This window comes from Centroberyx gerrardi, chromosome 4 (assembly GCF_048128805.1).
Source record: "Centroberyx gerrardi isolate f3 chromosome 4, fCenGer3.hap1.cur.20231027, whole genome shotgun sequence".
NCBI lineage: Eukaryota > Metazoa > Chordata > Actinopteri > Beryciformes > Berycidae > Centroberyx > Centroberyx gerrardi.
In genome coordinates, this window is record NC_136000.1 from 19470366 (window position 1) to 19483321 (window position 12956).

Consider the following 12956-nt stretch of genomic DNA (forward strand, 5'->3'; position numbering starts at 1 on the left):
TATAGTTTGTGTGCACAAATGTAATTGTGTATACTGACTGCAGTAGCTTAGTTTATTACATTTTAGATATTATTATTATTAGATAAGATTATTAGATTATTATTATTACATAGTTTATTAGACTTGTTCTGGGTTCCCCTCTCGCAGGGGATCGAATGAAATCAGATGATAAAGGATAATTACATTTGTCCTTTATTCCACTGTATTGTACAGTAGAACACAGTCTGAAGCCCTGAATCAGGTCATTTTAAGGACTAGTTAAACACTGGTCTGGCAGTATGACTGCAGCATGGAGCAGCAAACTGGTCAGCACTTGACAAAAATGACCCAAGCTCCCCCAGATGATTTAGCTGCATCAGCAGATGTAATGTGAGTCATAGAAATGTCAAGAAAAATGTTTCATGGTCTCGTAGTGTGAGTGGCTAAAAAGTGTGCTGATGTAATATACTTAGCCAAAATCCAAGTGTGGCACTGAAATAGAGCAATAATCCTTTTACAATTTTTTTGTGTGTGACAGCAGTGTGCTAAACATACATAATATTTAAGAACATACAGATTGGACATGGGTTTGTTTTTGTTTTTTTATTACTGAGAAGAGCGCTTAAGCTGAAAAGCTCCCTGAAGTCAGATGTGAGCAGGTCAATAGGTCAAACTTTGTTAGTTTCCCGCAAAATCAGACCTATGGCATTGAAAGTAGTACAAAGCACAACTTTTCAAAGGCAAATCATTCAAACAGCTGAGCACAGAGGGTTTACAGATAGGAAGGAAAAGGTACATAAACAAAACAAAGTTAAGCAGAAATGAATCAAATGTGACACAAAATTAAGTCTGACACCTTTATAGACATTGTTAATATTTATTATATTACTTATCCACACAGTTTTTGCAAATGTTAGTAAAGCTGCAGTCTGATACAAAAGTGCTGGCCAGTGGTTTTGAATGATTCACTATGCTGCCCAGAAAAGTGCACTTGGAGTAAGAGAGCTACTGGGCTCCACCATCAGGCCGTGATGAGACATACAGACACTTACTTGGTACTTTGAGATGCACCTTGAGCTGCTAGGTTGTATAATGTTTAGCTAGCCAGAAGTTCCAAATGAACTGGAAAACCGGAGGGAAAAGCTTTGCAGGTATAAAGCCAGGCAAACTTTATGTCAGCCATTTTAAATAGACAACAAACGTGATACATTTCAAAGGTAAAATAAGCTTCTGGTCTAGACCATAAGTATACAAGCACAGAAACTTCATAATTTTGATACTTTGATTAAAACCAGCTTATTCATGTATTGGTTAGGTTACTCTATTGCATCACAACATCTTTCCGATTTATTACATAGTATTGTATAGGGTGTGGTGACATTAATAGTAAATTTTACATGTAGGACCATGAACCAACATATATCATGTCAAAAGATATCTTTAAAGTTCCTGTTCAAAGGGCAACAAGATATCAGTCTACCAAAAACCAGCTGATGTGGCTACAGTGATAAGACAGCATAAGCTTACTTGTCAGTGGTTAGAAAATTAAAGAAAATGAATGTAACTTTATTATGCACATGGCCAGTTTTGTGATACCAATAAAATGGTTGTTTCTGGTATACTTTCATTGACTTAGTGGCAAAGAGAAAAAACACCTGAGATGCAGTCTTTTTTCAATTCTGTGACGCCCCTAAAGCAAGAAACTAAATCAAGAGCAAGGCATGCTGCTTTGCAAAAATATCGTCATGTTGTGACAATAGTTGCGAGTGTAATGCGATTAGATCTAAATAAAACGCAGCATGCAGTTCAGTATGTTGGGCATTGAATTAATGATAGTACCACAGAGTAGAATATATAGGACACCTCTTTCTTCTTCAAGCACTATGAAGTACAGACATGGTGTACATTTTAGAATCAGAGGCACATACAGTTTGATCCATAATAAGTGGTGTGAGATATCATTCCTCTTCTCCTGCTGGGAATAAATAAATAAATAAGAAGCTGTCGAGGAGAAATTTTGATGTCATGTGACCCGTTATCATGCTGCACCAGAGATATTGAGGTCGTACTGTGGTCAGGTGATAAACAGTGACTGGGGAGGCCATTCAAAGTGCATGTATGGGAATACGAGTGCGAGTGTTCCGGGTCAGGGTGACATAACTAGCTTTATCAGACAGTAAAACCCCATGTTCGTTAAGCCTATATAGATAGAATCTGGAAGATTACAGTCAGCTAACATGGTAGTAACGGTTACTGGGGAAGGACAGAGGTGATTTGTGTGTAATGAGTGTATTATGCATTGTATTGTGGGAGGAGGATCTATGTGTGCGTGGTGCATCAGGATGTCCAGGACTGCATGTTGCGCAGCATGGCCTCAAAGCGCTCCATGTTCGGGGCGTGAGCGTGGGCCAGGTGGTCCGTCAGCCGGCTGTATAAGCTGAAAGACTTCAACTCCAGCCAGATGAAGCCAAAACGGTCCTCATCAAACAGCACAAACAGCCCCGGGGTGCGCTCTGGGCTTGTGAAGCCGTGCCCAGCAATCAGGCCCGTCCCATAGAAGCTGAAACGGAGGAACATCAACACATCGGTCAGCCAATATACTGTCGGGTGTGAATTTGAGGGCTGAAGCCTGACGTTCGACTACTGGGTTGTAAACACCGTTCTGGCAAGCACCGAGTACTGTAAAATGATAAACATGGTGACGGCTAACTGTGACTGCCAAATTGTTTTATTAATAATTAATAACTTGTAATAACCGTTTTAGGAATATGAATTTACAATATGAAAAACTTACCGTCTTGATTTATAGCAACGTCCTTAATGGATTTATACGAATGAATAGAAAATAGGAATTCTAAGGGTCAAGACTGATTGATTCCTTATATTTGTTGAGAGCACAGATCGAAAAGTAAAGATTTAAGTAAAAATACCAAACATTTGCTGGTTACAGCTTCACAAATGCTAAGATTTGCTTGTTTTTCTCCATTGCACGTTATTATATAATTACTACTTTGGGATTTTCAGGCTACTGGTCAGACTATTTTAAGAATCACTTTGGGCTCTGGTAACATGATTTTTGACATTTTATAGACTAAATGATTAATCGATTAATTTAAAAAATAATCGATGGGTTAATCAATAATGAAAATAGTTAGTTGCAACCCTAAAAATGTTGCAGAAGAAGCCTATAACAGCTCAGGAACAATAGGTGCACTGAGTCAGACTCCACAATTGCTGGTGAAGCGGCTATAATTTGATCAAAAATCACAATAGTAACGCAATCTTAAAGAGGCTACAGTTAAGACTATAATGCCATATTGCAAAACAGGACTGCGTCTGTACACTGTGGGTTTCTATACATTATCCAGGTCCTTTAGCCGAGTTATTACTCACCACTTCCTGCAGGTGCGAGGGTAGACCTCGTTGCGGGCCATAACCCCTAGGGGCAGGATGAAGGGCTGGGCATCAGGGGGGCTGCTGCTGCTACTGGGGCCGGGCTGGCAGCTCTCTGAACAGACTCCGGAGCCCGCCTCTACCCCCTCCGCTCCACTGTCGCCACCACAGGCCCCCTCTGCTGCACCTTCGGGGGCGGTGGAAGTGCCCTTGGCCTGTTGCTGCGCCTCCCTCTGTACTTCCTCGTGCACCCCCAGTACCAGACGGGACAGCTCCTCTATGCTGCGCTGGCGCTCCAAGTCTGGAAGGACCACAGGCCGGCTCAGGTCCACATCCAGTGTTAGCTGCCCTGCAGGAACGTTGGGGTCTCCCTATGGGAAGGGGTAAAATTACAGTCTGCACCACTGGCAGCTGAATCACGTGGGACAGTGCCACATCTTCCAACCCAGTATGTGAGATGTTCCATGCAAAGGCAATGGGTGCACAGTTCTACCCTAAGCTAAGGGCTATTTTATGATTCATCGAAAAGCTATGTTCTTGATGAATATGAATTAATATGTTTATATCATTAAATATATGTTATTGTTATAATAAGCCTACAACAACTTAACTTTGCAGGGATGACATGCCTATGAGAAATGTCAGTTGGTTGGCAAACCTTGCCACGACTTCTTGAGACATGCTCACTCTCCACTGGTGGTTATTCACTAATCAAAAAAAAAAGGTTGCGGAATTGGTCAAATTGCCATTCCATGAGTTGCCAAGTATTGGGACTCACTGTGAGCTTAGTGGCCCTCGCGGTTGCTCCATGGAAACTGAGCATAACAATCTCCAGGCCGTGGCTCCCATAGGTGCCCTTGAAGAGGCCGGGCTGCAGCAAGTCGGAGGGCAGCTGAGGAGGCAGGTAGATCCGCCGGTATGTCAAGCAGTTACTGTCAACAACAAAGCATATCAAAGACACATCTTAGCCTCTACCACGGCCACAGGATCTATAGGTTATAGATAAATCCTCGCTCATGACTTTTAAAGAGAAATCATTTGGGCTTTTCTGAAGATGCCAAGCCATTCTTGTCATTATTATATTGGCTGGTATAAATAAAGTATGAAAGAGAGAGACATACTCATATTGGCTAGTATAAATGAACTTCATGAGGATGAGCTCCTGCATGTGCTCATGGAAGATGTCCTCCAGCGTCCGCCCCCATTCTTCTTCCAACCATGTCCTAAACTCCTACACACACAAACACACATGCATGCACACACACCACAGAAAGCTGATAACATTGTCTTTGAATTTCAACATTAACAAAGTACATGGACTTTAAAAACACGATTAAGCAAGACAGCAGAATAATTACAAAAGGGCCATTAACAAGTTGCAGATAATGACAGATCCCTGACTTGCCCCCTCACCTCCTGCCTGCCTCCTGGCATGCGGTGATGATCAGTCTGGTTACATTTGGTTGAGAATTCATCCTTCTTCACAGTCTAAAAATAACACATCACAGAAACATATTAGAGGACGACCTACTTTTAGATGATGGTACTAACCTCACATTAGAGTAGCATCAGTAAAAAAAAAAATATCCACCAGATTCTGTAAAGCCCATTGCTCTGGTGCACACAGGTATCATCCTGAATATCAAGATACCAACTGCAAACATGCTGTGCGGGGACTGACCTGTATGTCTCCTTTGTGAGGGCCCTTGTGTCCGTACATGCACTCCACAGTGGCCTTCTTGCTCTCCCACATGTGGATGCGGAAGAGTGGCCGTCTTCTCATGGGATCCTCCACACGAGGGTCGTGAGGCGGCAAGTACATCCAGCCAATGATGAATAGCCCATCCACCTGAAATGAAAACACTTTCAATATTTCACCAGCCAAATAGATAAATTATCCTAAAAATGATGTTTGGTTGCCTGCCAAAGCGGCTGACCAGCGTTTGGCAGGTAGATGGAGCTCATTTCCCCACTTTATTTGCTTTTTGTGAAAGAGATCAACAAATAGAGATTTAGCATCACTGCTCTCACCAATGAAAAAAAGTCTTGATTGGCAAACTTGTGTCAATAGGTTTGTTTGTACTTACCACAACATTGAGCAGCCCGCCATAGGGGCCAATGTCAGGCTGCCACAGGCCCAAGATATGTCTGTATGGGTGAAGCACTGCAACACAAGAGCACAAAACCATACCAGTATCAGTTTCTGCACTGCTACCCTGATGCTATGCTATGCGCAATGCCATGCGTGGTTAAAACACAAGAGCAAATGTTATAACCCACACATAACGGTGTTTGAATTGAGATGAGGTGCTCGTCTACGGCTCCAATGAGGGCACGGTCTGTTTTTAAAGCTGACAGGCTCTGTCTGGGCTAGAGTCTGGGACATGTAAACCCAAAGGGAAAAAAGTGTAAACTAACCGCAGCCCCGCCGGCCAAGATTTTAAAGAAAACACACACAGCAAAAGTTATCTGACCTCCCGTTTTAGACTGACTGGAAAGCAAACGGTGCTGAGGAGAATCACCACAAATCCTTTTCACACACAGGATGCACAATACTGTCAAAACCATCTGCTTGCAAGCTAAATTAATAGAATCCCAACACACACAACCCCACATGCTGTGGGCAATTAGCGCCATCCAAGAGGCGCAGTACATACAGTACATGTACACGTCTCTATAGTCCATGTGCTCGTAGTCAGGAAGGAGCTTCATAAAGCGCCCAGACTTCACCCGAGGGTTGACACCTGGACAGGCACAACACAGGTATGTGTAGAGTGCACAGACAGGCTCAGCTGACTACTATGAGTACTCTAGTGAATACAGAAGTCTGCCAAAAGAAAATCAATTCAAAGATCCAACAGGTGACACTGGTCTGCATGGTATGTTTCATTAACAGTCAGTGTTGCCAAATGCAAAAATTTCTAAATCTCATAAGGATGGAAAAAAGATCACATCAAAAAATAAAATTGTAACATCAACAGTCTGAGTTAAAGTGGGACAAGAAACTACCTCAGCTTCAAAGAGCAATTTCCAGAAATGCTTCCCATCTACTGCAAAAATATGTAGGTACATGCTTAGGTGGAGATGCACACAATAAAGAAGACAAACTCTGAATCAATTGGTGGAGAAGGGATGAGCGAAATACTTGACTGGAACAAGTCATGGGTCACAACTTTTTTTTTTTTTTTTTTGGCAGGCAAGCTCACGTTTTACATAGAGGTCCCGGCTGGATACGCCTCCCACTTCCATCTTCCGCAGATCCTCCCTCATGCCAAACTCTGTGGAAGATAAATAAAAGAAAAGAAACAGGAGGAAGCTTGACATAAAGCGGGTCAGGACAGAGCAGTGCATCCCACATTTCTACATAGGAGTTAAGAGGTCATTGAAGTGGATTTATACATATATAGGCTATAATTGAAAATGAAATCCTCCAACAGCATAACCAATTGGCTCTGTTATTCAATATTGCAATCATGTGAATTGTGGTGCAAAGCATTATAGCAGTTCTACAGTTAAGAGAGATTAAAACACCCTGACTCACAGCAGATCTACTGGAGTAACCCAGGTTGTCACACTGACCGCTCTGTTGCTCATTATATGACAACAGCCGGCCACGAAATTTGCACAGCAGCCAGAGACCGTCCAGGCATAATCTCCAGTCAACAGAGGTGGAGAGGACACGACTATATTAATGACTCACACACCGGTTCACCAGCATGCCTATGTGACTGTGGCCGAGATGGCCCTAATAGTGTCAGGCCCAAGTCTATTTTTGCAGCATGTGACTGCAGGGTGCACAGACTGGATTAGCGGTAATTTTCTTCCTGGTTCCCGCACAGATCAATATAAAAGCTTTTAGGGGAATGCATTTCCGAGGAACCAGAGCACGGTGCCCCGGTGCAAATAGTGTGTCGACAAGAAAGAAACAGATTGTCACCCCCCTCTGTGGTTCGAGTGCAGCGCCGCACCACATAACACACAGATCTGATTAATTTGCTAGTTAAAATTGGCTTTTGCACAAGCAGGTGACACAGTATACATGACTGTTACATACAAATCTCTACACCGAGCGATCCCTGCATACTTACCCTCCATGCATCGCCTTCTCCAAATGGTTTCCGTGTTGAGGATTTGCTTGAATTTCTTGCAGACGAGGGCGACATTTGGCAGCGCCGTGCCGGGCAGTAGGGAGAATATTTCCACCAAAAGCTCCGGGGGCAAGTCCAATAAGGACTGTGGATTTGGAGGTCCAGTGTTTGCACGATCCAGAAACCCGAGTTTGTTGGCATTAGCGCTGCCGTACTCCGGAGAAGCGTCACTCGGCCCTGCAGTGGCGACGGTGCTGCCCGGGCCTGCGCCGCCGACGTCCGCTTGCTTCTGGCCCACGATCCGCTCCTCTTCCTCCTCGTCCATGTCGGAATCGCTGCCCTGATCCTCTTGGTTTTGTCGCTGTCGCCGCCGGCACCTCCGCGACTGACCCACTCCGCAGAGCCTGGCACACACAGCCATCCGTAGTCACCAAACAGGCAACATTACATCACCACAACAAATGTATCAGCTGCAGTCTGGCTGATCTCCTCCTGCCCTTGTGTGCATGGGCGGAAACGTTGCTCGTGACGTCAGAGCGGTGTCTCTATCCACGAGCGTAGTGGGTCTAGCCAGCGAACAAGCTCGTGCGGGGCCACTGTTGGGTTTTTGTGGGCAGTGTGGGCTGGGGCAAACCCACTCTAAACCCACAAAGGGCCCGCTGTGGTTTTGCCCATGCGGGGCCCAGAGTCTTTTCCCACCTATATGGGCCCGCGTGGGGTTTCTGTGGGCTTTCCCAGGTGTGGGCAGATCACAGGTATCCCCTAGTGGCTTTCTGTGTTGGTATTATTTAAAACTGGCTATACGCACATACCGTAATCTTGCTGTACTCCGCTGTGGTAACATATAGCTCAGTGGTTCCCAATGTGTGGTTCGGAGACCATGAGGGGAACATGAGGGTTTTACAGCAAAATGATAGATAGCATTGTACCATTATTGGAAGTTAGCACAGAGAGAATGGGAATGAGAGTTTTAATACCTCCCCACTGTCATAGGCTACGTCTGTACTAAATCACTACATGTGTACTAAATCACTACATTTGTACTAAATCACTACATGTGTACTAAATCACTACATGAACTGCTCAACATCAGATCACATGCGGGTCTAAACTTGGGGGAGGGGGGTGGTTACACACAAAAAAAGAGAAAAAATATCCAATTTCCACTGTGTTTGAGATTCTGTTACTCTGTTTCAGTTATACTAAGAGTAATTCTGACACTTTGTCACAGAACAAACTCCCAAGGTTTACCTTTCAGGAAATACCAACATAATGGCTATGGTTCAAGTACAGTAACCATTTTACTTTGGGTAGGCCTATGTTATTTTCAGCCTTGTCTTCAGAAAAGGGGTCCATAAAAAAGTTTGGGAGTCGTTAATTGACGGCATCAGGTTTCCGATTCACATCCCAGATTGAACAGTAAACAGTTAAATTAAATTATTTAATCTCTAAACTGTAATCAGCCAACGTTACATAAGCCCTTCCCACACTACACACTCTAAATCCGGGGCTAACCTTAACCTTAGGTTGAGAACAGACACCGGGTTGTCTTGGCCCCTGTTCACACAGATAAAACGTAGCCCTGGGCTAAGTGATTCACACTTATTATAGACCTTTCTCATGGCTGTCGGTTTAGGCTACTGACTACACAACTTGTTGTAGCGCCTGCGTACAGTAGGGGTCGCTGTCAATCGGACTTTTGTTTTACTCCTAATCATCACCAGTCAAATTCAACACTGTTATTTGTAGCTGCTTGATCACGGCTGTTTGATTAAGCTCCCAGAACATGAAGACACTCACTGCGCTCATTATCTAATTAATCCATCTGCCCTCTATGAATCAGATGAACATTAATGAGAAATCATGTGTATAGTTAAGTGATTTAATTAGATGTTTACGAAGTCATGAGTATAGAAATAGGCTAACACCATTTGCAAAACAGGAATATGACAAAAAAAAGTATTCCTTAAGACTGTGTTTTGACTGTATTCTGTTACTGATCAATACATTAATAGATAGAACTTTTAATGTTGCTCCAACTACACTGTTAAACTATCTTCAGTACAACATCTTAACAGTCCATTTTTTCATAATTAGCCTACTTTCTGTTCAGTTTTTATTCCAAGCATACATTGATAAAGGTAGTCTTGTCCCAGCAGATATCTAAGGATATCGGCTTTTGCTCTTTCATGTCACTTATACAGCCTCATCATATTTACTGTATCTCCAATTGGAGATACAGCACATGCTACACATTCTCTGCCTTATATCTCGAACACAAGGTCGGTCCAGGTGTATAATGTCTGACCTTTACTCTTTACGGCTATCTAACGAAACCTTGCTATCAAGTGTGCACCACCATGTCAGATGTCATGCTCTCCCACATTGCTGATACGATATATAATCTTTAGATCGATCTCAGTCCCAAAACACATCTTGCTATCTGGCCTAACTGCTGATAAGGAAACTGCTGTATTGGAAACCACCACATGCACTCACAAAATCTGAATGGGTCAACATTTACCTTAATGCAATTAATGACATTTCCATGCGGCCAGGATGCAACAAAAGAAGATAATATTCTGTCCTGTTTTACAAGTACCTTGTGTAAAAACAAAGGGTTGTTGTGATGATTAGAACATCAAATACGTGGAGAGTATTTTCTTTCAATTTCTATATATTTCCCTCTGTTTTTCTTTTTAATGGAGAACACAAATTAAATGGTTCACTGGTGAAACATTAACTTAATATTTAATAAGGCTGTACTACCATTGTAACATTCCTGAATAAAAAACTGGTCACCACCGAAAAGATATAGTACAACAAAAAATATTTTAAACCTAGATTACAAGCTACACAGACACACCCACACACATGCTACACATAGATAAAGAAATAGAGTTAAGATATACTTTATTATTCCACAGGGGATAACTGGGTTCAGCAGTATGATCAAATACACCATATGCGAGATGGAAAACTAATACAACATAATAAATGAACATGAACGGCTCTTCAAAGTTGAGTAATTCACGTATTCACATATTTCGCAGCGGTATTTACACACTGACGTATTATCGGAGGCTCGTTTCTCTCCCAAGTCCCCTTCTTTGTTGCTCCAACTCTATCGCCGGTAAAAGTCGCAACAGCGCCAAATGCCCATAGACACACGCGTTGTGGCCAAAAATATAAGTCTTTTTAAAGTAAGAGTGACTATTAGATTGGTTGGAATCGCCTTTAGCCAAACAATTACGCGGATTGGTCAGTAGTTCTTCCGTGAAGACTAAGCAAGGAAAAAAACAAGGAAGGAAAAAAAAGAATCGAGCCAGCCAGGAGTCGAACCTAGAATCTTCTGATCCGTAGTCAGACGCGTTATCCATTGCGCCACTGGCCCTATAATAATGCTAATGTAATAGCATCTATATCACCATGGCTCTGTATCTCACCTTTATGATTTCTTAAAAAGGGGTCAAAAGAACAAATCATGACTTGACTTGAATTGTATTTGACATTTTGATCACTCTTCCTGCAATCCTGTTGTGACGATCTTTGGCAAGCTAATGTTCCTATGTGTGAATTACGCTAGCTAACGTTAACTTAGTTAACAGTTAGCAAACCAATTAGCTTTAACGCTAGTTTGTTAAGATAGCTAATAGCTATTGTTAGCTACACTTAGTTAACGTTAGCAAGCCATGCCATGTGCTATGCCACCTCTATCAATCTGATCAAAAATACACGAAACAACAGCCCCTCTACGTTGAATTTTTTGGAAGCGTCCATGCCAGGAATCGAACTCAGGTCTCCCGAATCGATTGAGAGTCTGCAATCAAACTCCCTGCGGCACTTTTAAAAACTTGTTCTTAACGAGCGCCCCCGGTCGCGGGGGCAGCTGAGCCATCTTGCAGCAAAATCGCGATGGAAGATGGTCTATTTATAGAATATATGAATGTTATACTGTTTTGAAAACATGGGGTCTTCAGCTTTCAGAATCTGTAAACTAATTGTATGTTGACCAAACTATGTCTTATTACAAAGTATTTTAACAATGAAGTCGTACAAATATAAACTTCGTAAATATAAGAGCAAGTTGTGATCAAAAGATCCGGGATAATTTTCTCGTCAGTCTACAATAACATGCTTGGTATCGATGGAAACCAGAAATTCCGAGCTTTCCAATGACCCTAGACGCACCCAGAATTGGAACGATACATGTCCGCCATTTCCGGGGAAAAGTAGCAGTCAAAATTCACATTTTACAGTCATACTGACAAAAATCTATGTTCTTGCCAAAATATTTCACCAAGGCTTATGTTGTTTTCGCCAACGGCAGATTTTAGTTACTCACGTTTCTACCGTAAGTTTGAGACTTTCTGACTCATGGCGATCTTCCAGCTTGGAGCTCTATGGAGGGAGCTCAGGCTTTCGTCGCATGTTTCGTCGCCATCTGGTGACTGTATCGAAGTACTGACACACCAGCTGAAAACAACGATAGGTCACGTGTGTGAGGAAGGACCCCAGCGATCTCCATAAATCTGCCTGTATAGAATGGAGCTCTGTGGCCCATATATGAATATTGAATATTGATCAATATTCATGGTTTTTATTACTATTTCAATGTTTTTGGGAGGTTTATGTTATTTGTAAGACGGCTATATTGAAATAAATAGTGTGTTGAAGTAAAATTCCCAGTATAGTCAACATGTAAACAGTAAACATGGCCAAAACATGGAGACCGCCTGAGTATATCTTTATAAATTGTATCATAAATGTTGTATTTTAGTGTACTTTCATCAAATGTACAGTTACAGTTGTAGTCAAAGAGTAGGAGAAGACATTCAGTTGCATCATTATCTATGGGATCTTGGTTATAATGGTGATATTGCCTTTTAAATTTAGATTATATACTAGGCGAGGATGAAAATATTATTTTTCCCTTTATTGCATCTCCATTTACTCTGGAATGGTAATAGATATAGGTTTACTTGCACTGGATTCATATTCCTTAGCTTCTTACCTATCAAAGGAGACCAGAAATATGAATATATGCCTTATGGTTGAGGAGCTATTCATAATTAATTTATTAACCAAACACTGACTGAGACAGTGTAACAGCCCCAAGATGTAGAAGCGTCTATGCCGGGAATCGAACTCGGGTCTCCTGCTTGAGAGTCTGCAGTCCCTGCGGGTTCTCTACTACAGTGGTGAACAGAGCGACCCCGGGGCTAAAAAAATATATATTTCAAATTAAAGTGATTTCAACCACCGCCCAGGGACTGCAGATGCATTGTAGCTTTATAGTTAATTAAGGGGAAGTTACTGTCTACTGTCCCTGTCAAATAAAACACCTCATGCAGTAACTTATGAAAAACGCCTGCTTCTTATGTAGAAAACTCTACAGCCAGATATCTAGCATTGTCCACTTTATGAAATTCCTGACGTAAATTACAGTTGGTCACAGAGTACAATGCTGAAATCTCTTGAGGTGTATAAAACATT

General features: G+C 42.1%; 1 protein-coding gene and 1 non-coding gene across 2 annotated transcripts; both read right to left on the bottom strand.

Moving 5' to 3' along the window:
• Nucleotides 1-563: 563 nt before the first annotated feature.
• fbxo31 (F-box protein 31) lies at nucleotides 564-7947 on the bottom strand. Its single transcript, XM_071915081.2, has 9 exons — nucleotides 7461-7947; nucleotides 6579-6650; nucleotides 5460-5536; nucleotides 5054-5221; nucleotides 4786-4860; nucleotides 4494-4603; nucleotides 4151-4304; nucleotides 3373-3743; nucleotides 564-2539 (listed from the first exon to the last, which is right to left on the bottom strand). The coding sequence occupies exons 1-9, from the start codon at nucleotides 7879-7881 to the stop codon at nucleotides 2317-2319; spliced, it is 1671 nt and encodes a 556-aa protein (XP_071771182.2). The 5' UTR covers nucleotides 7882-7947; the 3' UTR covers nucleotides 564-2316.
• Nucleotides 7948-10781: 2834 nt separating this feature from the next.
• Nucleotides 10782-10854, bottom strand: trnar-acg (transfer RNA arginine (anticodon ACG)). The gene has a single exon. It is a non-coding gene; the product is annotated as a tRNA-Arg (tRNA).
• Between the last annotated feature and the right edge of the window lie 2102 nt (nucleotides 10855-12956).

Excerpts from the sequence above, each read along its gene's own strand:
- fbxo31 (XM_071915081.2), bottom strand. The coding sequence starts at position 7,881 with ATGGCTGTGTGTGCCAGGCTCTGCGGAGTGGGTCAGTCGCGGAGGTGC. Across the intron at positions 4,861-5,053 it reads CTCACAAAGGAGACATACAG|ACTGTGAAGAAGGATGAATT; the intron begins GTCAGTCCCCGC and ends TGTTATTTTTAG. Across the intron at positions 4,604-4,785 it reads TGCCAGGAGGCAGGCAGGAG|GAGTTTAGGACATGGTTGGA; the intron begins GTGAGGGGGCAA and ends TTGTGTGTGTAG.